This window comes from Pelophylax lessonae, assembly GCF_965119305.1.
Source record: "Pelophylax lessonae genome assembly, chromosome: 7".
Taxonomy (NCBI): Eukaryota; Metazoa; Chordata; class Amphibia; order Anura; family Ranidae; genus Pelophylax; species Pelophylax lessonae.
In genome coordinates this window covers 35,562,144-35,589,396 of record NC_138774.1, presented here as the reverse complement: position 1 = coordinate 35,589,396, position 27,253 = coordinate 35,562,144, and the positions used below count along the sequence as shown (strand labels likewise).

General features: G+C 45.2%; 1 protein-coding gene across 2 annotated transcripts in view; it reads left to right on the top strand.

Moving 5' to 3' along the window:
• The window catches only part of CUTA (cutA divalent cation tolerance homolog), a 55,347-nt gene that overhangs the window by 16,850 nt on the left and 11,244 nt on the right, over positions 1-27,253 (top strand). The window contains exons 2-5 of one of the 2 annotated variants that reach the window (XM_082263805.1): positions 8,553-8,614; positions 13,761-13,906; positions 16,982-17,041; positions 24,135-24,180. In XM_082263805.1, coding sequence (XP_082119931.1) covers positions 8,561-8,614; positions 13,761-13,906; positions 16,982-17,041; positions 24,135-24,180 — 306 coding nt within the window. In that variant the 5' untranslated portion in view covers positions 8,553-8,560. The remainder of the gene's footprint in view (positions 1-8,552; positions 8,615-13,760; positions 13,907-16,981; positions 17,042-24,134; positions 24,181-27,253) is intronic. The other variant, XM_082263806.1, reaches the window with a different exon arrangement.

Sequence of the window (27,253 nt, the reverse complement as noted above, 5' to 3'; positions counted from 1 at the left end):
AATTGTAGTTCCTGAACAACTGGAGGGCCAAAGTTTGAAGACCCCTGATTAAATCATAATTTTTAAAGGGCAACGGTCATCTCTGTCCTGCAGGGGCTCCTCCTCTGATCCGCTGTTGACTCATCGACCGTTCTATTCACTTTAAGTGCCGGTTCACATTTGTGCGATGCGGGAACGCTGCAAATATACAGCATGTTCCTGCATCGCATCCGCACCCCTGGCAGTTCACACTGCCATATGTGATACATATGTGTCAATTAAAAGTTAACGACACCGCACAGAATTGGATCGCACTAGTGTGAACCACCATGCGATCCGATTCTGCCGCGGACCAAAAAAAAGAGTCCTGTGCGTCTTTTAGTGCGATTGCGGTGCAAATTCAGCAAACAAAGTGTATGGCTGAATTTGCACCGCACAGAGAACGCATGTCATTTTAGGAGCAGTGCGCTCCGAATTACATGCGATCTCTGTCAGGGTTCGACAAAACCTGGACGCCAGGTCGCATTTGCGACTAGAATTAGCGACCTGGCGCCTGAGGTGCCCTGCAGAAGGTGTCCTGTCAGTGCACGGACTTCCGCGCTGTCCTAAAATTGAGGCCCCTGCTTTTCGGCCTACTTGAGATGAGAGGCTTCCAATGGGGAACTGGCGCCCTCTTGTGGTGGCCGGGAGTAATGACTGTTTCCACTGCCTGTTTGTTCTCAATGCATTACCATCTCCCTGTCCAGTTAGTTACATTTGACAGGGAGTGTGGTTATTATTAATAATTTAATTAATTTTTTAAATGTAAAAAAAAAAAAATAATAATATTTTTTCTTTTTTTTTTAATTGTTAAAAAAAATAAAAAAATATTTATTTTTTCACAAATTTTATTATTAAAAAAAATAAAATAAACATATATATATATATATATATATATATATATATATATATATATATATATATATATATATATATATATATATATAAATAATATAATCTTTTTTTTTTTCCTCATCGCCATGCCACAGCCGAAGGCCACTTTCACACAGGCTGTCTGATCAGGTCCGCCTGTCAGTTTTTCAGGCAGACCTGATCGGACCCTTCATTCTCCTCTATGGAGCAGTAATCTGCCGCCATCTGATCCTGTCTGCCAAAAGCAGACGGATGGTGGTTCTATTTTCTATCCATCCCGTGGATCGGATCAGATGGCATCGGAAGGAAAGAGACAGACAGTCTGTTTTCATCCAATTGCGCTATAGAGGAGAGTGGGGTTCTAGTCGTATTTATGTGTAAATTTAGTATCCGTTTTATTAAATAAAGCTTGGTTGTTAGTTTAAAAAAAAAAAAAAACTGGCTCCTAACTTTTTTAGCTGGCTCCTAGATTTCAGGAAAATTTGTCAAGCCCTTATCTCTGTGATCGCACAAATGTGAACCGGCACTTATGGGAGGTCTGGGGATGCAGCAGTGTCACAACAAGGTGAGGGATGTGCCAGCAGAATGAATGCCCGCTAACAGGCGCTGCCATGATGGATCTGCAATGACAGGTGCCCTTTAAATGTAAGGGCTCATTCTTACTGGTGGTCAGTGTGAAATTGTGTGGGTGCGTCAATGCAGTGCGTGTTATGTCAGCCTGCAGAGCTTGGATTCATTGAATGAGTTTACCAAAAATATTGCAGAATATACAGCCTTATGCTACATAACTAAGCTCCATTTCATGCTGAATAAACTAAATTATTAATTTATCTTAAATAGAAAACTATCTTTTCTCCAAAAGCATTTTGTTAAAATAAATTTGATAAAAATAAAAAAACAGATTTTTTATTAAAAAAATCATCACTTTTTATCCACCCTGTCAGGAAGTGTCATATACAGAAGATTCTTTAGGAAGCGATATCTCTTAAATTTAGGCTGCATTCACACTTGAGCGTCGTGATTTTGAGCTTTTTTTCTGGAGTTCTTTTGAGCGTTTGCGCACACCGTTGTTAAAGCTTTTTTGAGCTTTGGTGTTTAATTAGCCAATAGAGAAAGACATCTTCTGTTTCATCGTTTCTTGCTATGTTTTTCAGCCTCTTTTATTTATTATGTATTTATTTTTATTTGGAGGCTCTACAAAAGGCTAGGTGGGCACTGTGGAGGCTGAGGGCTTTTTAGGGGGCCTAGGAGTGTGGGGGGCACTATGGGAGCTGGGAGGTACTGTAGGAGGTCAAGGTATCTGTAGCTGGATGGAGATAAGAGAGGGCAGGCTGCGGGCCCAGTGGTTGACAATCGGTGGTGTAAACCAGAAATTATAAGAGTGCATTTCTTGCAACTTATAAAAATTGCAGTGGATCTCACATTTTCCCATGCTTTATCTGTTTAAACATGTAAATTAAAGTGCCTGTTGACCTGTTTAACCAGTTTACGACCGCCCGCCGCAGTTGTACTGCGGCAGGCAGCCGCTCCCAGGCAAATAGCCGTACATGTACATGGCTCACTCTGGGGAGGCTAGGGGGCGAGCGCGCCGCTGGCGGCACGCTCCCGCCCCCGCTCTTCAGCGGGGAAGTCGATGCAGCGGGCAGGCAGCTCTGATTGCCACCTGACACCCGCTATCATTCCCCGCTGAGAGAGAAGGATGGTCGGCTGTTGTAAACACAGCTGACTGTTCTTCTCCCTGGAATGATCATAGAGCCCCTGTGATCCTTCTATATAGGATCACATGTCTCTATGGTCATTTCAGAAGCCACGCCCCTCCACCGTTAGAATCACTCCCCTAGGCTCATATTTAACACCTTGATCACCCACAGTGGTAACCCCTTCCCTGCCAGTGTCATTAGTACAGTAACAGTGCATATTTTTAGCACTGATTACTGTAGTAATGTCACTGGTCCCCCCCAAAAATGTCAGCCGGGGGTCCGTTCTGTCCGCCGCAATTTCGCAGTCTCGCAAAAAATCGCAGACCGCTGCCATTACTAGTAAAAAAAAAAAACAAATAAAAATGACCTAAATCTTTCCCGTAGTTAGACGCAATAACTTTTGCGCAAACCAATCAAAATACGCCTATTGCAATTTTTTTTTTTTTACCAAAAATATGTAGCAGAAAACAAGTTGGCCTAAAATGTTAAAGAATTTTTATTTATTTATTTATTTTTTTTTTTGAGAATGTCATATAGCAGAATGTGAAAAATATTGTTTTTTTTTTTTTTTTTTCCCAGAATTGTTGCTCTTTTTTTGTTTATAGCGCAAAAAATAAAAATCACACAGGTGATCAAATACCAGCAAAAAGAAAGCTCTATTTGTGGGGAAAAAAAACATCAATTTTATTTGGGTACAGCATCGCACGACCATGCAATTGTCCGTTAAAATAACGCAGTGCCGAATCGCAAAATAGGGCCTGGTCAGGAAGGTGGTAAAACCTTCCGGGGCTGAATTGGTTAAAAAAAATTGGTGAGCGCCTAACTTGCAGTCTGCCTTTGCTGCATGAGTGATGTGCAGGAGAGCAGAGGCTCTCTCCACCCTATTCCTCCTCATTGGCTCAGACACATCCGCAGGAGCCAATGGCTTTAGTTGTGATTAACCCTTAGGGAGGGTTTTACAAAAAATAAAGTCTCATCAGATCCTGAATCTGATTTGGCCGCCGCGGACGTGGGTCACCCTGCTGGGTCTGCGACCGCGTGCCTGGAATGCTCTGATAGTGAGGATGATTCCTACGCATCTGTGCGCACAAAAAGGCGCTGGTAGATGCACTGATTGTATCTGTGCGTGAGACCCTGAAGATGAAGGACGTGGCTGAAGCTGCGACTGAGGCGCAGGTACCCTTTGGCACTCACAAGCCATCCAGAACGGCAAAGGTGTTTCCTTCCCACACTAAGGAGTGGGGAGGACCAAAGCATCCCTGTGGGGTTCCTAAGCGCTTTACTAGGCGTTACCCCTTTGAGGAGTCCCTTCTTAAGAAGTGGACTGTGCCACCGGTGGCGGACCCTTCCGGTTTCCAGATTAAACAAGGCAACCATGATTCCGGTGGAAAAGTCCCCGGCCTTTAAGGATCTGGCTGACCCAAAGGCGGAGCCTGTGGCCCACATTATGTACACATTACCAGGTTCGGCAACAAGGCCGATATTTACCATTGCCCTAGTGTCGCAAACTCTGAATGAGTGGGCTAAGCTCCTACTCCGTGACTTGGAGTGTGAACAATTCCCTTCTGCCTTTGCTGAGCTGGCTGACCAGCTGGTACAGGGGTTGCAGCTTCCTTGGTGGCTCCCCTGATGGCTCACCTCTCTGTTTTGGCGGTGGTCCTTCGGTCTTTTGGCTTAAATTCTGGTCTGCGGTCCAGACTTCTAAGAAGGCCTTGACTGATCTTCCCTTTCAAGGAGATCGTCTGTTCGGAGCTACCCTGGATGACATCATTAAAGGTCTCACGGGGGGAAGAGTACCTTTCTTCCACAGGCTACTAAGGGTAAGGAACCTCGTAGACGTGGACCTTCCTTCTCAGCTGATAAATTTTTTTCATCCCTTAGTATCGACTGACCCGCGTAAGGCTCCTTCAGCATGAAGGTGCGCCCTCACCCGTATCAGGGGTGGGGGGATGTCTTCGCTGGTTTCCGAGCCCGTGGACTTCCCTGGTGCGAGACAAGTGGGTCCAGAAAGTTATTCGGTCTGGTTACAAGATCGATTTTCACTCTTGTCCCCAGCAAGGTTTTTTTCCTTTCAACCTGCGCCTGCTCGCAGACCGGTTACAGGGTCTGTTTGGGGCGGTACAAGACCTGTTCCTTTGAGGGGTGATTGTCCCGTTTCCGATTTCGGAGCGTTTTCAGGGATTTTACTCAAACCTGTTCACAGTCCCCAGGAAGGAAGGCAAAGTGCGCCCAATCCTGGACCTCAAGGCGCTAAACTGCTTTGTGTGTGTACATAAGTTCATAATGGAGTTCATTTTAATGGTGGTGGCATCCCTTCGTCAGGGAGATTTGCCTCTATCTACATCAAGGATGCTTACCTTCACATTCCGATATGTGCCAGTCACCAGCGTTCTCTCCGCTTTGCTGTGGGAGAGGAGCATTATCAGTTTGTGGCGTTTGTGGTCTCGCCTCCACTCCTCAGGTCTTCACAAAAGTATTGGCTCCGGTGCTAGCTTTGCTACGCCAATTGGGGATCGCGGTACTGGACTCCTTGGACAATCTCCTTCTGCAAACAGAGTCTCCATCTGCTCTGGTCGAGAACCTGGAGATCACAATACGAACTCTGCGGGAGTTTGGCTGGATTCTGAATTTTCAGAAGTCTCTCTTAAGACTCTGGACTCGGCCATAGCCAAAGTGCTCCTTCCTCTGGACAAGCTCCAGAAATTGCCTCTTGCTGTTCAACAAATGGTCATTCCTCCGGACTTGCATGCGGGTGCTGGGACTGATGGTATCTACCTTCGAGGCTGTTCCGTTTGCACAGTTCCATACGAGGTTCCTGCAAAAGGAGATTCTGGCCAAATGGGACAGGTCTCCGCAGTCTCTGGACAATCAAATCCGGCTGAGTCGGGGAACAAAGCAGTCCCTGATATGGTGGCTTCACTCTCCGGTGCTTTAGCTGGGAAAATGCCTCCTCCCCTTTTATTGGACAGTGGTCACCACGGATGTCCGCCTGTCTGGCTGTGGAGTCGTCCTCGGCAAGCATTCTGCTCAGGGGATATGGACGCTGGAAGAGTCCAGACTACTGATCAATGTCCTGGAACTCCGAGCGGTGTGTCTGGATCATTGGACAGATCGTCTTTAGGGATGCCCCGTGCACATTCAGTTGGACAATGCCAAGGCTGTGGCTTATGTCAATCACCAAGGGGGCACAAGAAGTGCCCTGGTGGCTCTGGAGGTAGCCAGCATTCTAAGGTGGGCAGAATGGTTTGTTCCAGCTCTCTCCACCGTGCACATTCCTAGAGCGGAAAATTGGCAGACGTATTATCTCAGTACATTTGCGTGGTGTGAGTCTTTTGGGGTTCATCCTCGCGCCTCAGTGGCTCGGATCCTAACCTTCCTTACATGGGGGGGGGGGGGGGGGGTTGAACAGAAATTGGCCTTGAGTACCATCAAGGGCCAGGTATCGGCCTTGGTGTTTTTTTTCAACGACCTTTGGCCACGCACTCCCCGGTGCTTACTTTTCTTCAGGGTGTTCGGCATTTGGTTCCTCCAGTGCGGGCTTGGTTGCCACCTTGGGATCCTAATTTGCTGCTTTCAGCTCTACAGAATCCTCCCTTTGAAAATATTTAGGAGATTCCCCTGCTTACGCTGTTCCAGAAGGTGGTCCTTTTTTGGTGGCTATCACCTCTGCACAGGGTGTCGGAATTGGCAGCATTGTCCTGTTGTACCATATCTGGTGATTCACAAGGATAAGGTGGTGTTTCGCCCCTGTCTGTCATTTCTTCCTAAGGTGGTCTCTGACTTTCATTTGAGTGAAGACATTGTGTTGGCTTCCCTGTGTCCCAGGCTTAAACATCCGAAGGAAATTGCCTTGGATGTGGTCCGGGCGATTAGGGTGTACCTGGCAGCTATGGAGTCTTTCAGGAAGTTAGACTCTATTTGTGCTCACGGATGGACCTTTGCAAAGGTCTGCTTCCTCTGTGACCATTTCCAGATGTATCAGACAGACAGTGGTTCAGGTCTATTCCATCAGGGATCAGGATCCTCTTTTCCCAGTCAAGGCACACTCTACTAGGGCGCTTGGTGCCTCCTGGGCCTTCCGTCATCAAGGGTCAGTGACGCAGGTTTGCAAGGCGGCCACCTGGTCGTTGGTGCACTTTTAAAAGTTTTATAAAGTGGATGTGTTGGCATCTGCGGATGCTTCCTTTGGCTGCAAGGTTTTGCAGGCCGTCGTTTAGGAGGACCTGATCCTCTTTGAGGATGTATTGTTTTCTTTAGGTGGACTCCAGTTGTTTTGGTTGAGCCCCTGTTGTCTGGTTGGCTAATGTTTAGCCTTGGGAATTTTTTGCTGTTTCCCACCCCTCATGTTTAACACTGCTTTGGGATGTCCCTATGGTCAAGAATGACTGGAGCTTTGTCCGTCAATAAACGAAAGAGAAAATAGGGTTTTTGACTTACCATAAAATCCATTTCTGTGATGTTCATTGACGGACACAGCTCCCACCCCTGTGTGGAGTTATAATTTTCCTGACACTGCTTGTAACAAAACTGAGTGACTATAGCAGCAAGAGGGAGTATACCCCCTGGGACTGCCCATGGGTGTAGCCAGAAGTTTTTTCTGCTTAGTGTCCTACTCCTGTAGGGGACAGCATAACCCAGTGGTTAAGAATGACAGGAGCTTTGTCCGTCAATGAACATCCGAGAAATGGATTTTACGGTAAGTCAAAAATCCCATTTTTCCATTCATGTTAAATGGGACCTAAAAGCCCTAATCTGGCATTATTTGGAGATAAAGCACAGTATTATTTTTAGATTTTTCATTTTGAATAGACCGGTCCCTAGGACATTAGGTGAGCAGTGAGGACACAGACAACAATAGAAAATCTTAGGAAAGTGGAGAGAGGAGAGCCCTGGAGCCTGGGGGGTTTCTATTGGTATTACTATCCAATACTATTATAATGGTGTTAGTACAGTTTGACTGGTTACCGGGTTGGTAGCTTCTATACTCCAGACGATTCCCACCATTTTTTCTGGTTTGTAGTACAGAACTGCAGAGCCGCACTACAGATTTGTAGACCAGATTACAATTTAACTGCAGTATAGAAGATCAAAAGCTTTTCCAAAAACATCCCCTTCTCTGGTGCAAGACAGTTATATTAAATGGAACCTAAAGGCACTTCTTGGCATTTGGGGAAAAAAAATAAGGTTTTGCATGGAATGGGGAAGGGTACATGAGATATTAAAGCAATTGTAAACCCTCACATATACCCTGCAAAGTGAATGGCCTCAGGTGATACATAAGCTGCACCTGTTTATCTGCTGTCCTCTCTTCTCTACATCCATTCAAAGTCCAGAATTTAAAAAAGCTTGTCTGAGCTGTCAGAAATAGGGAGGGGGGAGCTGAAATTGCACACTGCAAAGCTTAGTAAGGAGAGCTCTGAGAACGGATTGGAGAGAACGGACACACCCCTCTTGCACAGGGACAGAGCCGAGGCTGTCAATCAGCTTGAGCTCCCTTCCCCGTCACTTATTTTCTCTTGGTGTCAGGAAAACCTGTTAGAAGTGAATCATGCTGATAGCAAAGGAAGGAGGCAGAGGACAAAAAAGACACTTAGTGCTCTTAATTGAGACAAGTGCTCTTAAGTGAGACAAGTACACACTGTAGAGGGATATGCTTTGTTCATATTTCATGTCTGAGGTTTACAACCACTTTAACCTGATGCGGACCACCCCACGTACATTTATTGTGGCAGGACGGCTGCTCTGTGCAGAATTACGTACAGGTACAGTTACGTGATCCTTCACTTCCGGGTCATGGGGGGGGGGGTGGGGGGCTAAATGGGGTCATGGAAAAGAATAAAAAATCTGGCAGAGTTTCTGGCACTTCGCTGTTCTATCAAACACTACCCATATGTAAGTTGTGGCTGGAGTTCCACGTTAATATGCATTTGACCTTAACACTCGGCTTCTATGTTTCTGCAGGTGAGTTTATGTATTCGGTGTTCTCCGCTATCAGAGTCGGGGCTCTGATAATAGCTGGCATTGTGAGTATGTCTCTATGAAGGTTATGCAGTGCTCTACCATGTCAGCCATTGCTCGAAGCAGAAATATTGAAGCTGAAACAATTTTTTTTATTTGGTTAAACTATGAGACAAGACAATAGCTCTTCTTTCATGGTTAATGCTAGTTACTGGTCTGTGATCTCTTCAAAACCTTTAATACAACTCCGGGGAATGGCTTTTATGGCATTAGAACATCTAATTCTGCCATGAGAAAGGAGGTCAGGTGAGGAGGCACAGTTCACTCTCCGAGGATTACAGCTTCTTTTCACTTCTCTTCATCAACAAGATATTTAGTAGTTCTGACACTTATTGCCCTCCTTGAAAACAATGCATTATACATTACACTTGAATACCTATGGATGCCCCAACCCTATTAATGGCCATTATCTAGATACCTTCAGCAGGTTTAGTTGCTATGAAAACCAGTATGGGGTGAGAAAACCTAGACCAGCTTTTCTCAACCTTTTTTTTTACAGTGGAGGAGCCCTTCACGTAATTTATGGGTCTTGGGTAACCCCTGATAAAATATCTACAGCTTATGGGTCTGTTAGTATGATCAGTAAATTGTAGATATAATAAAATTAAAGGAATTCAGAATGGTGACCAGTGGAAAAGTGACACTCTTACACTGGAGGTTAGTGGAAAACGACTCCTTAGAAAAAAAAAAGGGGCCCTTACATTGGAAATTATTTAAAAGGCTTCCCTTTACATTGGTGGTCGGTAAGAGAGGGTTCTCCCTTACACCGGTGGTCAGTAAGAGAGGCTTCCCCCTACATTGGTGGTCAGTAGAAAAGGCTTTCCCTTACATTGGTGGTCAGTAGGAAAGGCTTTCCCTTACATTGGTGGTCAGTAAGAGAGGCTCTCCCCTACATTGGTGGTCAGTAAGAGAGGCTCTCCCTTACATTGGTGGTCAGTAGGAGAGGCTCTCCCTTACATTGGTGGCCAGTAGGAGAGGCTCTCCCTTACATTGGTTGTCATTAGGAGAGGCTTTCCTGTACATTGGTGACAAGTCGGAGAGACTCCTTTTTACATTGGTGGTGAGTAGGAAAGGCCACTTACGATGGTGGTCAGTAGAAGGAATGCCTTGTAATATTGGTGGTCAGTAAGAGAGCCCCTCCACCTTCATATTGGTGGCCAGTGGGAATGTCTTCCCTTTAAATTGGTTGTCAGTCAGAGAGGTATCTACTTCCAATAGTGGTCAGTGGAATGACTGTCCTGGTACATTGATGGTCAGTAAGAGAGGGGTTCCCTTACATTGGTGGTCAGTAAGAAAGATTCCTTTTACAATGGTAGTCAGTGGAATAAATGCCCTGTTACGTTAGTGGCCAGTAGGAGAGTCTCCCCCTTACATTGGTGGCCAGTAGGAGAGGCTCCCCCTTATATTGGTGGCCAGTAGGAGAGGCTCCCCCTTATATTGGTGGCCATTAGAAGAGGCTCCCCCTTACATTGGTGGCCAGTAGGAGAGGCTCCCCCTTACATTGGTGGCCAGTAGAAGAGGCTCCCCCTTACATTGGTGGCCAGTAGGAGAGGCCCCCCCTTACATTGGTGTCCAGTAGAAGAGGCCCCCCCTTACATTGGTGGCCAGTAGGAGAGACTCCCCCTTACATTGGTGGCCAGTAGGAGATGCTCCCCCTTACATTGGTGGCCAGTAGAAGAGGCTCCCCCTTACATTGGTGGCCAGTAGGAGAGGCCCCCCTTTCATTGGTGGCCAGTAGAAGAGGCCCCCCCTTACATTGGTGGCCAGTAGGAGAGACTCCCCCTTACATTGGCTGCCAGTAGGTGATGCTCCCCCTTACATTGGCAGCCAGTAGAAGAGGCTCCCCCTTACATTGGCGGCCAGTAGAAGAGGCTCCCCCTTACATTGGCGGCCAGTAGGAGAGGCTCCCCCTTACATTGGTGGCCAGAGAGGCCCCCCCTTTTATTGGTGGCCAGTAGGAGAGCCCCCCCCCCATTTGCATTGGTGGCGAGTAGGAGAGGCTCCCCCTTGCATTGGTGGCCAGTAGGAGTGGCTCTCCCTTACATTGGTGACCAGTAGAGAGGCTCTCCCTTACATTGGTGGCCAGTAGGAGAGGCTCTCCCTTACATTGATGACCAGTAGAGAGGCTCTCCCTTACATTGATGGCCAGTAGGAGAGGCTCTCCCTTACATTGATGGCCAGTAGGAGAGGCTCTCCCTTACATTGATGGCCAGTAGGAGAGGCTCTCCCTTACATTGATGGCCAGTAGGAGAGGCTCTCCCTTACATTGATGGCCAGTAGGAGAGGCTCTACTGTACATTGGTAACCAGTAGGAAAGGCTCTCCCTTACATTGGTGGTCAGTTAAGAGAGGCTCTCTATTACACTGACATTGATGGCCAGTAGGAAAGGCTCTCCCTTACATTGAAGGCCAGTAGGAAAGGCTGTTCCTTACACTGTGTCAAAAATAGTCATGTGGATCAGGACTATCTACAGCGCTTGCTATTGAGATTATATGTAGTATACAAATAAATTAAATAAATAGCTACTGTTGATAGGTTCATGTGCAAACATTTAAAAATTATATATATAAATCAAATATAGAAAATCTCAAATATATAGGTGAATATTCCAGTGTTGAATCATACAATGGTGCAAATGATCAATAAGTAGAACACTAGTGCAAATAAATAAATAAAATATAGTTAATTAAATGAATAAAGTGCAATTGATTGAAAGTCCATCAAAAATAGTGACAATGATTAGTAAAGTCCAAATGATTTATTATGCAAATCTTCTTAAATCAAAGTGCAGGTGCTTTGTGCTCAGTTTATCCAATATGGCTCGTGACTTTTGGTGGCATGGATTCCTTTTTCCGTGAATTTTAAAGATGGGTCACTTACCAGAAGTAGTGTGCCGTATAGCACTAGAACCAATCACGCTTGTAGGCCCTCCGGGCCAAGGTGGATTTCCTTGTGTTGCTCCTACAATGGGGTAAAGGATGGATTCCTCCTCACCTTTTTCCTCTCATCAGTATGGGGCCAGGGTATGCGAAGAAAGAATGCTCCGATAGTGTAGTATAGTTAAAAAAGTGCTTATTTCCCGTCCATGGGTAAAAATGGCATCAAAATACAGGCTCTGTGACATACAACCGCTATCATGCAGAGTGGCGAGCGGAGTGTTGCCACTGAAGTAGCACTTGATAAAGTCAGCAGCTCCTCATATACCAGGGTCTTGAGTAACTCTTTCTCTAAGCCCCTCCATCTATGTGCATATTTATTGTAGTTAAAAACCAATATTAAACAGAACTGCACTCAATGCAAAAACATGGGAAATCAGCATGTAGTTATACATTATTCCTCAGTCCCAGTGGAGAAATGGAGCATGGTCTCGAACTGCAGAGTTCCCCAGGGAAGAGGCTGGAAATGCAGAGTTGTACCAGGACAAAGAGGTGGGCATAGCCCTAAAATGCATAGCCACGCCCATCCCGATGTCAGCGTTTGATATCAACCCACCAGTCCAGAACTCCCAGCCGCTTCTCTGCACTCCACCTGACTTCTTCCTTGGCTGCTTGGTATCCAGCTGCTTCCTTGTGTGACTCTGAATTTCCAGCCGCTTCCCTGGGGAACTCTGCAGTTTGAGACCAGGCTCTATTTCTTCACTGGGACTGAGGGATGATGAATTGTTACATGCTGACTTCCCATGTTTTTGCAATACTGTTTATTATTTGTTTTTAACTACAATAAGACCCCATTCACACTAGCGCGACTTGTCAGGCGACTTGGTCGCCTGACAAGTCGCGGTGGGTCGCCTGCCATTGATTAGCACAGGACCCGTTCTAATAGGAGCGACACAAGTCGCTCCGACTTAGAAAAAGGGTCCTGTACTACTTTGGGGCGACCTGGAGGCGACTTGCATTGACTTCAAAGATATGAAGTCCGTGCATGTCGCGCCAAGGTCGCGGTGCATGCTGTGCACCGCGACTTCACGGGTCGCCCCGGCAAGTCGTGTCGCCCCTGTGTGAATGGGCTCTAAAGGTGCACTTAGATGGAGGCACCCTCTTCTGCTCTGTTTCTATATGCCTGACCGGACCCTGGCACAAGTCTGCTTCTATACAATGAGTTCCTACATGTAGCCTGTTTTAGGCCCCCTTTTTACATGTGAAATTTGCAGGACTTGAAGCAGTGCTTGTGTAATCTTGAGGTCTATGGACGTCAAGTTGCATCAAAGTCTGACCAAAGTAGTGCAGGGACTACTTTGAAGTCGCTGCGACCTGAAGTCACACAGATATGATTGGTACTCATTGGACTCATGGGATATGACTTGTCATGCGACTTTGCAGTCCCAAGTCACAGGACAAGCCGAACAAGTGTGAAGTGGCCTCAGGCCCCTTTCACACTTGTGTGACCTTAAAGTCGTGCTATTTTGACTGGAGTCGAAACAATGCATATGTAATCTTGAGGTCTATGGCCCTCAAAACGCATCAAAATCCTACCAAAGTAGTGCAGGGACTACTTTAAAGTAGTTGCGAGAGGACAAGGGGGCACTCTTTACGTCTAGAAGAAAGGAGATTTTGTCTCCAAATACGGAAAGGTTTTTTTTACAGTAAGAGCTATGAAAATGTGGAATAGACTCCCTCCAGAAGTGGTTCTGGTCAACTCACTAAAAAAAGGCCTGGATTCTTTCCTAGGTGCACATGATATAACTGGTTACTAATATTTCTAGGTAAAGTTGATCCAGGGAATATCTGATTGCCTCTCGGGGGATCAGGAAGGAATTTTTTCTCCTGCTGTAGCAAATTGGATCATGCTTTGCTGGGGTTTTTGGCCTTCCTCTGCATCAACTGTGGGTATAGGATTGTGTATATAGGATTGTATGGTTGTGTGTTCTTTTTTGTTTTTTAATGGTTGAGCTAGATGGACTTGTGTCTTTTTTCAACCTGACTAACTATGTAACTATAGTAATAAATAGCTGTACATGGGTATATGCCATACTGCATAAACACGTGCACAAGCATAAATCCCTGGGCACAGCTTATGTGCATCCATTGATTTACGCTCATGTGCGTAATTGTACACCTTTGTCATATAACTGCTGTGTTTTTTTTTTTTTTTTTGGAGATTGTGTTTTCTAGATATGAAATCTACAGACCTCTCTTTCTTTACCCCGTTCAGGCTGTCGTGGTGTATATGTCTCCTGTTCTGCTGAGACTTATAGGATTGCGAGCATTCTCAATGGCCACCGAGGCCTATGTGTCTGGATCTCTCTCTGCTGCTTATGTCACTTGTCCGAATGACAAAGTGGCCAAAGACATTGCCAGGTATGTAGTAATGAACCTCGGGGATGGGTCAGCTCTGGACACCGGAATGTGGTTTCTGCTGGTAATTTCCTCCAGTTTAAAGAAATCACAGGACTTTCCTCTGAGGAGCCTCTCTGAACATAAGTCATAGATTTCCTCTGATGGAATTCACAGCTCAATGAGGGATCAGGGGGGCTGTTAGTATTCGTTAAATAATTACCTTTCATTTACAGTAAATGCATTTCAACTAATTGATCTGTTTAAGTTTGTTTTTTCTTTTATTTATGATAGTTCAACATTCTAAGTTAGTGTACAGCATTAACCACTTAAGCCCCGGAAGATTTTACCCCCTTCCTGAGCAGGGGGTTTTTTGCAATTTTTTTTTTTTTACTGCGTGATTTTAACGGACAATTGCGCGGTCGTGCGACGCTGTACCCAAACGAAATTTACGTCCTTTTTTCCCCACAAACAGAGCTTTCTTTTGGTGGTATTTGATCACCTGTGTGATTTTTACTTTTTGCGCTATAAACAAAAAAAGAATAACAATATTTTTTAAAAATTTTTATTTGAAATTCCCCCCCAAAAATATGTAAAAATCTAAATTTTTTTAAATTTTTGGCCAATTTGTTTTCTGCTACCTATTTTTGGTAAAAAAACTCACAATAAGCGTATTTTGATTGGTTTACGCAAAAGTTATTGCGTTTACTAACTAAGGGAAAGATTTCTGTCCTTTTTGGTGTTTTTTTTTTTTTAACGAGTAATGGTGGTGATCTGCGATTTTTTTTATTTTTTGCGGGACTGCGACATTGCGGCGGACAGATCGGACCCTTGACTGACATTTTTGACACTTTTGGGGGTACCAGTGACATTTCTACAGTAATCAGTGCTATAAATATGCACTGTTACTGTAAAAATGACACTGGCAGGGAAGGGGTTAATTTTATTGGAGAGGGAGGGGTTAATGTATGCCTGGTGCTTACTAAAGTGTGTGGGGGGAGGTGACTGAGTGTCACAGGGACAGATCGCATGTTCAGCTATGCTGAACCCTGCAATTTGTCACTGTTTGTCACTTAGGAGATCCGCCCGCTCTGTTTACACAGGCGGGCGGATCTCCACACTCGATTCCCCGACGATCGGGGAAGAGCAGCGGCGATCGCCGCCACTCCTCCCCTGGCCCGACTCCCGCTGTGACTGAAAACAGCGGGAGCGCGCCTCCGGCGGCGCGCGAGTGCCGCCTACAAGGGGAGGAGTCCAGCGACGTAGGTCTATGTCGCTGAACGGAATCTAGCCACTTTGCCGCAGTACAGTCCCAGTGACTGGTCGGCAAGTGGTTAAATAATTACCTTTCATTTAAAGTAAATGCATTTCAACTAATTGTTCTGTTTAAGTTTGTTTTTTCTTTTATTTATGATAGTTCAAAATTCTAAGTTGGTGTACAGTATTAAAATGTTAAGGAAAGGACAGATTGGCCTAAAAGATGAAAAAAATAACATACAAAATGATGTGAAAAGAGCAAAAATAAAACCCTCTGGAGAAAAGTTCCTAACTTCCCTCCGTTTAAAAAATGTGTTTTATTCTAGATTTAGGGAGAGGTTAAAGAGGTTGTAAACCCACTCTGTTAACTTGTACCTATAGGTAAGCCTTTAATAAGGCTTATCTATAGGTACTGTAAATATCTCCTAAACTTGCACCGTTTAGGAAATATTTACATTTCAAGCAGCGGATGACATCATCGGCGCATACGCTATGAAGGAACGGCCACCCGTGCCGTACCTTCAGAGCCCTGTGCTGTGAACGGCGGCTCGGGAGTGATGCCATCGCGCCTCCAGATCAGATATCCGGAGGACATGAACCAGGAAGTAGGACGGCCGAACATGTCAGCCGTGTCACTGGTGAGTGGGCGGAACTGCAGGGGCTTCATTCTAAGGTAAGTATTTCATAATGAGCTAGTGTGCGATGCACACTAAGATACAAAGCAGGTAAGCCGCTCAGGTGAAAGTGCTTATCAGGTGCGTGTCAGATCCGTAGTCCCGGGCAGCACTCTAAACACAAAAGTAGTAACCGCACTCTGATCTAAGAAGAAAAATGAAATTTACTCACCACTTGCAATACCAAACATGACTTAGGACCAAAGGTTGACGCGTTTCACGAAATTACATTTGCTTACTCATAACCACTGAGAAAGCTAATGTAATTTCATGAAACGCGTCAACCTTTGATCCTTGTCCGTGATGTTTCAAGTCATGTTTGGCATTGCAAATGGTGAATAGATTTCATGTTTCTCCTTACATCGGAGTGCGGTCACTACTTTTGCGATGCACACTAGCTCAATATGCCTTTTGTCTTTTTCAGTTTTTTTATTTTCTTTTTGAGGTTTACAACCTCTTTAAAGTGCAACATCAACTGTCAGTTTAATTTATTACTGTCTGTGTTCCTATCGGGGTGATTTCTGCTTGGATCCTGTTTTCGTGACACAACAGGAAGTGTAAGGAACCCCCCCAAAGTGGGAGAAATCTCCATACTGTAGATTTCTTTTAACTTGATGTGCCATGGTGGGATTTCTACTCCATTTCTGTGCTGGTCACCAGCTGTCATCAGAACAGAGATTGAGGCAAAATCTACCCAGCCGGAACCCAGACCGAAAAGATCATCAAGCTATCCTATACTTTAAACAAAACAAAAAAAGTTTGGCTGGCGTTCCCTTTTATTTATATTTCTGGTGAAATAAACGGGTGCAAAGGTGGAAATTGATTAAAACTGGAGCGCACAGAATCTGGTGTTGCTGTGCATGGTAGCCAATCAGCTTCTAACTTCAGCTTGTTCAATTAAGCTTTGACAATAAAACCTGGAAGCTGATTGGTTACTATGTACAGCTGCACCAGATTCTGGGTGCACCAGTTTTGGTAAATCTGCGCCAAAGTGTTTATTAGAGGAGACCACCTGTACTAAGAGGAACGTGTCCATATTTCTCAAAACGTAAAGAATAGTGAAATTCTGATTCTGACCTTTCATATGTAGGCTGTTAATTAAAGATAGTACATGTATGTTGAAGTGTGTTTCTGTGTGTGTTCTAACACGGTTGATGTTTCTGTACAGGGGTCTGGTGGAGAAGAAGCTGGCAGCCTGTGTGAACATTATACCGCAGATCACCTCCATGTGAGCTATGCATCCAGATAACATATCCTTGTTTGTTATATCCATTGTCTCTCCCCTTCCCCGTCACATGTGCCATCTCATACCCTTATCCTCTATGTCACACACTGTCTATTTCCAAATCCCTGTCACCATTCCCATTATAGGGAGCGTAGCACTAGAAAAAGTTAGCTTGGCTATGCAGGAGTTCTCCTTTTATTAAAATAGATCTTCACCATCTAAAATATCATCCCTCCTCTCCACTCTCCTTCATTGCTCTGCATGGATAAAGCTCCTTTTTTTTTTTTTTTTATCCTACTTTTTAAATACATTTTCCAGTGCCTCCCCCCACATGTCAATCAACTATGCCAGTGGTCCTCAAACTGTGGCCCTGAGGCCGGAAGGGTCCCTTTGCTTGTTTTTCTCCGGCCCTTCAGCAAAAAAGTTCCCCCACTGTCAGCAACAGTGAGTGGGGCATAGTTCCTGCCACCAACACTGACAATGGGGCACTAGTCCTCTCACTGACACCAATGAGGGCACATTACTCCTCCTATTAATACCAATGATGGGGAGCTATTCCTCCCACTAATACCAATGATAGGGCACCATTCCTCCCACGGACACCAATGACGGGGCACCATTCCTCCCACGGACACCAATGAAGGGGCACCATTCCACCCAATGACGGGGCACCATTCCTCCCACTGACACCAATGACGGGGCACCATTCCTCCCACTGACACCAATGATGGAGCACCATTCCTCCCACCGACACCAATGATGGGGCACCATACCCCCCACCGACACCAATGATGGGGCACCATTCCCCCCACTGACACCAATGACACCAATGATGGGGCACCATTCCCCCCACTGACACCAATGATGGGGCACCATTCCCCCCACTGACACCAATGATGGGGCACCATTCCCCCCACTGACACCAATGATGGGGCACCATACCCCCCACCGACACCAATGATGGGGCACCATACCCCCCACCGACACCAATGATGGGGCACCATACCCCCCACCGACACCAATGATGGGGCACCATACCCCCCACCGACACCAATGATGGGGCACCATACCCCCCACCGACACCAATGTTGGGGCACCATACCCCCCACCGACACCAATGTTGGGGCATCATTCCCCCCACCGACACCAATGATGGGGCATCATTCCCCCCCACCGACACCAATGATGGGGCACCATTCCTCCCACTGACACAAATGATGGGGCACAGGAGATGGAGACCCCTGGCCTAGGCGAATGGCACGCAATGTCCTCCCTTTGCCGCCTTACATATGCACATCACATATCCCAGGAAGCACAGGCCTAGCGGGGCATCATCGGGATGTGCGCCAATTGAACCCTCAACAACCAGCAACCTCTCAATGGCGTTACACCAAAACATTGCAGTGCAAGGCCAAGTGCTGCAGAAGTGAAGAGGATCTCAGTTGCACAACGCTGGATCTGCTGGGTGGGTATCTAAAATGTGCAGAACTCACCACCAGGTAAATAGGGGTTAAATAAAAATGGTGGGTAGGAGGGTGAAAATCTGCTTAAGTAGTGTGTTCTACTAAGTCATGGTTCTGATTATTGTTACTGTTCTAACCCAATTGAAACCCGGTCATGCATTAGTGTACTGCAGCCAGGCTGCATTTATGCACAGACGTATACAAAATATTCCATCCTCCCATATAGTCCAACGTCAAAATATGCTCGTTTTGCAACTCAGTTATGTGTAAGACATTTAGAAGTGTGTGCGTGTACATTCATTCTATTGGTTACAATAATAACTTAGTCTAGCCACTAGAATGAATGAGTTTATGTACAAATGTGTGTAATTATGGCAGTAACCTCCTCTAGGAATGCAGGTTTGTGACTTTTATTTTACGCCGCTGAATGCTGCCTAAACGCCATAACGTGCATGGACAGGTTGGCTGAAATAGAGCTGCTTTTCTGCCCATGTGTATGAGGCCATCCAGTAATAAAAATGGGGCTCGTTTACATTTTTTTTTTACACTGCTCAGTGCTGCAACAAGGTTTAAAGTACACTGGAGAATTTGACCACGGCTCTCGCATACAAAGCAATGATCTGGCTCTGCAGGTATGATAACGTCAACAGCAGCGACACAAGTAAGGAGGAGGAGGAAATTAAGAACATATATTACATTACATTGAGCAAGAAAATGCAGCTTATAGGCCCCCAGGTATTGGCCAGTAAAGGCCCCTAGGTATTGGGCAGCAGAGGGCAATGGGCTAAGGGCATTCCTATCATGAGATGATTCTACTGACTGCCCACACCAATAGTGCTTATGGCTGCCTGCAAGAGTGGACTATAGATGATCTATTTTTCAGCACTGCTTCCAGTTATAACAGAACGAAAAAGTGTGCTGTCTCTTTAAGTAACCCTTACTTAAAATAAACATATAATGCAAATATCCCAAATAAACATTTGATAAATGCCACTTCATAGGAGATGCAAAACGCACCAGAATGTGGAAAATGGTGAATTGAATTAATATAAAAAATTTACTGGTTAAGGGTATGAAGAGGTCCACGGAATCCATCAGCTTGCTGTTAATTACCTGATAATGTACAGTAATGAGGCGCCGGCGATTTAATAAATTAATATTTACATTTTAAAATTTAAAAATTACCTGATAATACTTGCATGGACATGGTTTTGTCATTCTTTGATTTTTTTTTTTTTTTTTCTTATGCATAATAGGTTGCTCATGGGTTTAACCACTTTACCACCGGAGGATTTTGCTGTCTTACGTCCAGGCCACTTTTTGCGATTCGGCACTGTGCGACTTTAACTGACAATTGCGCGGTCGTGCAACGCTGTACCCAAACGAAATTGACTTCCTTTTTTCCCCACAAATAGAGCTTTCTTTTGTGGGTATTTGATCACCTGTGCGATTTTTTTTTTTTACTTTTTGCGCTATAAACAAAAAAAGAGCGTAAATTTTGAAAAAATAACTATTTTTCACATTTTTTTATATGAAATTCCCCCCCAAAAAAATGTAAAAATCTAAATTTTTTTACATTTTTGGCCAATTTGTTTTCTGCTACCTATGTTTGGTAAAAAAAATCACAATAAGCGTATTTTGATTGGTTTGCGCAAAAGTTATTGCGTTTACTAACTAAGGTAAAGATTTCTGTCATTTTTGGTGTTTTTTTTTTAACGAGTAATTGCGGCGATCTGATTATTTTTTTTTTTTTTTTTTTTTGCGGGACTGCGACATTGCGGCGGACAGATCGGACCCTTGACTGACATTTTTGACACTTTTGGGGGTACCAGTGACATTACCACAGTAATCAGTGCTATAAATATGCACTGTTACTGTAAAAATGACACTGGCAGGGAAGGGGTTAATTTTATTGGAGAGGGAGGGGTTAATGTATGCCTGGTGCTTACTGACGTGTGTGGGGGGAGGTGACTGAGTGACACAGGGACAGATCGCAGGTTCAGCTATGCTGAACCCTGCAATCTGTCACTGTTTGTCACTTAGGAGATCCGCCTGCTTTGTTTACACAAGCAGGCGGATCTCCAGACTCGATTCCCCGACGATCGGGGAAGAGCGGTGGCGATTGCCGCTGCTCCTCCCCTGGCCCGACTCCCGCTGTGACTGAACACAGCGGGAGCGAGCCTCCGGCGGCACGCGAGCGCCGCCCAGAAGGGGAGGAGTCCAGCGACGTAGGTCTACGTCGCTGGACGGAATCAAGCCTATTTGCCGCAGTACAGTCCCAGTGACTGGTCGGCAAGTGGTTAATGCTATAGATCAGCCTTTTTCAACCAGGGTGCCTTGAGGTTTATTTTGGGGCAAAATACCTAAAAATTGCCCAAAAATTGTTTACAACCTGGCATGTGAAGGCTGCTTTTTAGTTACACACGGGTCACAGGTTTTCATTGTACACCTTTACAACCTTCTAGCTGCAAGCGACGATCAATGGCGTCATCAGTTAATAAGGAGGATGTCAGTCCACTGCATAGCATCCTTATTTGACCCTTCCCTGCCCCTCCCCATCAGCGGTGGGGTCACATTCGCTGAGTGATGGAGAAACATTGGAATACTAGTCAGTACCAGTTTACAAAAGTGTATTTTGCTTTGGAAGAATAAATCGCCTCTAATGTTGGGTGTCCTACTTGGACTTGTGGATGTTGCCGCATTATATAAAACAGGTAGAATAGATTTTACATTTTAGAATGAGGTGCCTCGAAACTGTCCATGATTTTTAAAAGATGCCTCAAGATTGTCCATGATTTTTAAAGGGTGCCTTGTCTGAAAAAAGGTTGATAAACAACTGCTGTAGACTGATAATGTTTCATCTTCTGGAACCAGAAATGCACGCTGAGAAGGACCAGAGAAAGGTCGTTGTAATGTTTTGTACTTTTTTATGCTCTCTTTGATAACTTTAAGGCTGCATTCACATGTCAGCATTTGGATCGCGGGCAGAATCACCGCGATTTCGCCCGCGATCCGGAGATTATTGCAAATCGCGCGACGCCTGCGGTAACATCGCGCAAAAAAAATCGCGGGACGCAATACGCTCCAAAGAAGCTCTTGAACTTTTTTGGGCGTAATGCGTCCCGCGTTTTTTTTTTTTGCGCGATGTTACCACGATTCGGCAGGCGGAAATCGCCGCAACATCGCTCAGCATTTGGGGGGCTATTGCAAATCACGGGCACCGCACAGGCATCCCGCAATTTGCAATAATCTCCGGATCGCGGGCGGGATCGCGGGCGGAATCGCGGCGATCCAAACGCTGACATGTGAATGCAGCCTAAGAAAAACTATTGGAATGAACAATAAATAAATAGAATAATAAAACAGTTCCTAAATCACTCCCAATCCAAAAATTAATGATTGATCATACAAGTCTATCCAGGTGCTCATAAAAGTGCTCCAGTGCTCATGGTGCTTATAAGACAGGGAGGCCTCTCACCCAGACCACAATGATCTCAAACAACAGAGATCAATTATGTTTTATCCATGTCACATAGAAGAGCCGACGCTCTCACCCTCGGAAAGGGTAACCCCCGTAACCAGATTCAGCAGCAGAATCCCCAACATAGAAATAAAGAGAAAATAAAATGGGGATTTGGGGTTTGGAGTTGAAAGTAGGTCTCAACCCATAATTGTAGACAAAAAAGCAGATTCCCCACTAAATGGGACTATAGTGACCTACATTTGGATTCAAAGAGTAAAAATAGGAAAGTAATAAGAAATGAAATGAAATGAAAATTGCAATAAATGTATACCTTTTTTATTACTTTTTCTATATTTACTCTTTGACTCCAGATGTAGGTCGCTATAATCCCATTTAGTGGGGAATCTGCTTTTTTGTCTACAACATGAAAATAAAAGCCTCAGCCTGCATTCCCATCAGCAAGCTCTGACAAGGATATGCATCAAATGCAAAAAGAGGGAAGCCTCATAGCGCAATACTAATAAAATGGCTTCTTTATTAAAAAAATATATTCCACTTACAAGTATAAGAAAATACAAGCAGTCTCACAAACTTCCACAGCTCGGCCGCAGTGTCATCCAGCAAACCTCTGCGTGATGACCTAAAAGTAATAGCTCTGCTTGACGCGTTTCTCCGTATAAGGCATTCTCTGGGATTTAAGGCTAGTCTGGGACATCAGTACTCATGTAAAACCAAAATTTCACCGGATTTAGATGCATTGTACATGTGAACCCGGGGAAATAAAAGCGGGACAAAACAGCTCCACCCAACTCGTCTGGACGAAAAATATAAATGAATAGTGCAAATAAAAAATGGCTGTTTAATTAAAAACAAAACCTAAATAAATTGAAACCAAACAAATATTGAATACATAATATTAAAAAGGACCAGGAACTGCTGCATAAATAACTAGAAAAAGCAGGGCTTGGCCAGCCAAAAAAAAATGTGTTATATATAAAAAAAAAAATGAAAAATTAATGAAAAATTTAAAACAAAAATAAATAAATTGGAACCAAACAAATATTGAAAAATAATATTCAAAGGACCGGGAACTGCTACATAAAAAAACAGAAAAAGCGGCGCTCAACCAGCCAAAAAAACGTGTATGTTTGTATGTGTATATATATAATATGTGTGTGTATGTATGTATGTATGTGTGTGTGTGTGTGTGTGTGTATATATATATATATATATATATATATATATATATATATATATATATATATATTACACACACGTGTGTGTATATAGATATATGTGTGTGTGTACCTTTTTCTTTTCTTAAAGCGGAGTTCCGGGCACAAAATCCCGGCTCCGTCACTTCCTGGCTTGCACTGATTCCTGGGAGCTGAACGTCATCGCTCCCAGGAATCAATGCGACGGCACCGGCCCCGCTCGTCACTTCCGGGGCGACGCCGCATTCCATGCTAAACAGCTTCTGGGCATGCCCAGAAGCTGTGGAGGAATGCGGCGCCGCACCGGAAGTGACGAGAGGGGCCGGTGCAGGCGCATTCTGGGAGAAGAGGACGCGGAAGAAGACGCAGAAGAGGATCGCGCCGGCTTCAGCTGCCCACAAGAGAGATGGCAACGCTGTGGAAGAAATTTTATAAGTGAGTATTTCTTCTGGCAGGTAAGTGCGAACCGGGACAGATCAGAGGCTAGCCATTGTGGAATGTGCTAGCCCTGACTGTCCCGGGGGTATGTTCACTGAAAATTTTTTTCTGTGCCCGGAACTCCGCTTTAACACCAGACAAGATCAGTCAGATATCTCCTTTCCTGCAATGTCATACACTAAGCACATGTCGTGGACAAAACACGTCAGGGGCTGAATTATGTCAGGAAGAGCAGGATATGTTTTACTGACTTTGCTGTCAATAAAGCTCACTATGACTCAAGCAATAAAAGTTGCAGTGGAGCGTGGCCTGAAATTTTACATACTCCTTCCAGTTAGTATTTGCGGTTCCTGGGATTGGAAGGCAGATGGATGGCAATGGGGCCTGACTCTCCGGCATGAAATTCGGGGACTTGGTTCACCATCAAGCAGATAGGCTCTGTGTAGGCACCACTGTGGAGGAAATGGTTGTTTACACCATGTCATGTTCACAACTGTCTTCTGTTTTTCCCTCACCAGATATGAATGGAAAGGGAAGATCGAGGAGGACAGTGAGGTATTACTGGTAAGTCGTCATTCTGATACCTGCTAGATAATGCAGATTGCTCTGCATGAAGCAGATGTATTTCTTATTGTGTGCAGCTTCTGACATGTCCGTGCAGCTACACTACACTATTGATTGATTCATGTAACAACAAAAAAGGTTTTGGCTCCATTCACACTTGTGCGACTTGTCATGCAACTTTGGACATCAGAGTTGCATGACAAGTCGTTCCCCATGTTTTCCAATGATAACCATTCATATATGTGCAACTTAAAGTTGTAACAACTTCAAAGTAGTTCATGCACTACCATAAATGCTCCTCCTTGTGCCGTTTGGTCCGACTTTCATGCAACTTGAGGGGCAAAGACTTCAATGTAAACCTTCAAAAGCTGCATGAAAGTCGCAACTCAATGTTCTACAGTGCAACAGTTGTCCATTATCACTGGTCAAAGCCAAATTGCACCCATCCAAAGTTGCACTGCAAAGTCGGCGCAACTTTGGAGTCGTACAAGCGTGAATGAAATCTTACATTCCAGCATGGGATGCTAACTGACACATTGGTCGTGCTCTCCACTAAATTGTCAAATGGCTGGTGTCCTAACTGATCACATGTGCAGCACCGTGGCAGCTAAAGATCAAACTGAGGCTTATGCAGAGTACACGCTAGAAGTTTTTTTTTTTTTTCAACCAAGCAGGCTGAAGGAAAAAAAACCTTGCAGATCGTCCTAATAACACAATCGATTTTAGTGCGGTGACATCTGCCACTGAGCTATTGTATTCTGACAGGGGGGCTGCCTCCCTGCCAGAATACACTGAACAGTGCTCTTGCAGCCATTGGCTGATCATATGCTTGTTTTCCAGCATGCACATTCAGAGAGGGAGCTGTACACACGAGCCAAGAGTCGGGGTGGTTCCTGCCGAAGCAACCATTTTTGGCCCATGTATACCCAGCCTAAGATGGCTGCTTCCTTGGTTGAAAATGATACAAGGTTTTAAGCCCCAGTTCACATATGTGCGGGCTGGCCACATTGCAATTTTAAGCCTGGTTCAGGTGGGATTTCCAATGTCATACACTTTAGTAGTTCGCACCTGAATCACACCTGAACTGCTAAACGAAGTCGCACCAGATGTGGCTAGAAATCGTGCTGCAAATTTGCACATGTGAAAACAGTCTGAGGCCCCTTTCACACTTGTACCACCTGAAAATCGTTCATCTTCGACGCGACTTGTCCTCAAGTCACATCAAAGTCGTATCCAAGGTAGTGCAGGGACTACTTTGAAGTCGCACACATATAAATGGTACTCATTGGAAATCATGGGGTATGACTTGCCATGTGACTCTACAGTCCCAATTCGCAGGACAAGTCACACAAGTGTGAAAGGGGCCTAAAGCAGAACTAAACCCATTGATTTACTGGTTTCAGAAACCAGTTACATTGCCAACATGCCAGGATTGGTAACTGTCACATTTACTTGTGCTCTCAACCAAACTGTCAAACCATCAAATGGATGATGTCATAACTGATTACATGTGCAGCGCCATGCCAGTTGCAAATCATAGACAAAGATGGCAGCTTTCTTGGCTGAAAAGAATAGGAAGATTTAGTTCCGCTGTAAGCTTTGACCTGGAAGCTGATTGGTTTCTGTGCAGAGCTGCACCAGATTTTCCAACATGCAGTTTTAGTAAATCTCCCCCATTGTGCTAGAACCATAAATGCTCCTCCTTGTGCCGTTTGTGTATTTCCTTACAGCTAGATTCAACAGACTTTTCACAGTGCTACTGAGGGTGGACACAGCCTCCTTGTCCCCATTACTGTCTTCTTTGTTGTGCCCCCTCTTTCTCTGTAAACATTAGAGGGAGAAGCTGGGAACACTCAGTCTGCAAGGTGAAAAGGAGGATACTGAAAGCCATAGGATAGGGGTAGGCAACCTTTTTAGAGGTGGAAATCTACCGGAACAACATAGAGAGCAAAGATCATGGGTGTTAGGTGACCTTTTTTTTTTTTTTTTTTTTTTTTTAAGACATTAACTAGCAAGGGCTAACTAGATAGTAAGAAAAACTATAACTATAAAAAATATAATAAAACAAATGTCACAGTAAAAATATAAACTTAGCCTCCCTTAAAAGTGAACAATGTCAGTAGGGCAAGGGATGGTGTCAGTAGGGTGATTGACAGTGTCAGTTGAGCAGTGGGTGGTGTCAATAGGGCAGGTGGCAATGGCTGTTGTCAGTAGGGCAGTGGACGGTGTCAGTAGGGCAGTAGACGGTGTCAGTAGGGCAGTAGACGGTGTCAGTAGGGCAGTGGACGGTGTCAGTAGGGCAGTGGACGGTGTCTGTAGGGCAGTGGACGGTGTCTGTAGGGCAGTGGACGGTGTCTGTAGGGCAGTGGACGGTGTCTGTAGGGCAGTGGACGGTGTCAGTAGGGCAGTGGACGGTGTCAGTAGGGCAGTGGACGGTGTCAGTAGGGCAGTGGACGGTGTCAGTAGGGCAGTGGACGGTGTCAGTAGGGCAGTGGACGGTGTCAGTAGGGCAGTGGACGGTGTCAGTAGGGCAGTGGACGGTGTCAGTAGGGCAGTGGACGGTGTCAGTAGGGCAGTGGACGGTGTCTGTAGGGCAGTGGACGGTGTCTGTAGGGCAGTGGACGGTGTCTGTAGGGCAGTGGACGGTGTCTGTAGGGCAGTGGACGGTGTCTGTAGGGCAGTGGACGGTGTCTGTAGGGCAGTGGACGGTGTCTGTAGGGCAGTGGACGGTGTCTGTAGGGCAGTGGACGGTGTCTGTAGGGCAGTGGACGGTGTCTGTAGGGCAGTGGACGGTGTCTGTAGGGCAGTGGACGGTGTCTGTAGGGCAGTGGACGGTGTCTGTAGGGCAGTGGACGGTGTCTGTAGGGCAGTGGACGGTGTCTGTAGGGCAGTGGACGGTGTCTGTAGGGCAGTGGACGGTGTCTGTAGGGCAGTGGACGGTGTCAGTGGACAGGTGACATTAGCAATAGGGCAGTAAATGGAGTCTGTAGGGCAGGTGACAGTGTCAGGCAGTGGCTCTTTTCAGTAGGGTAGGTGACAGCGGCAGTAGAGCAGGAACGTTGCCCCTTTCACA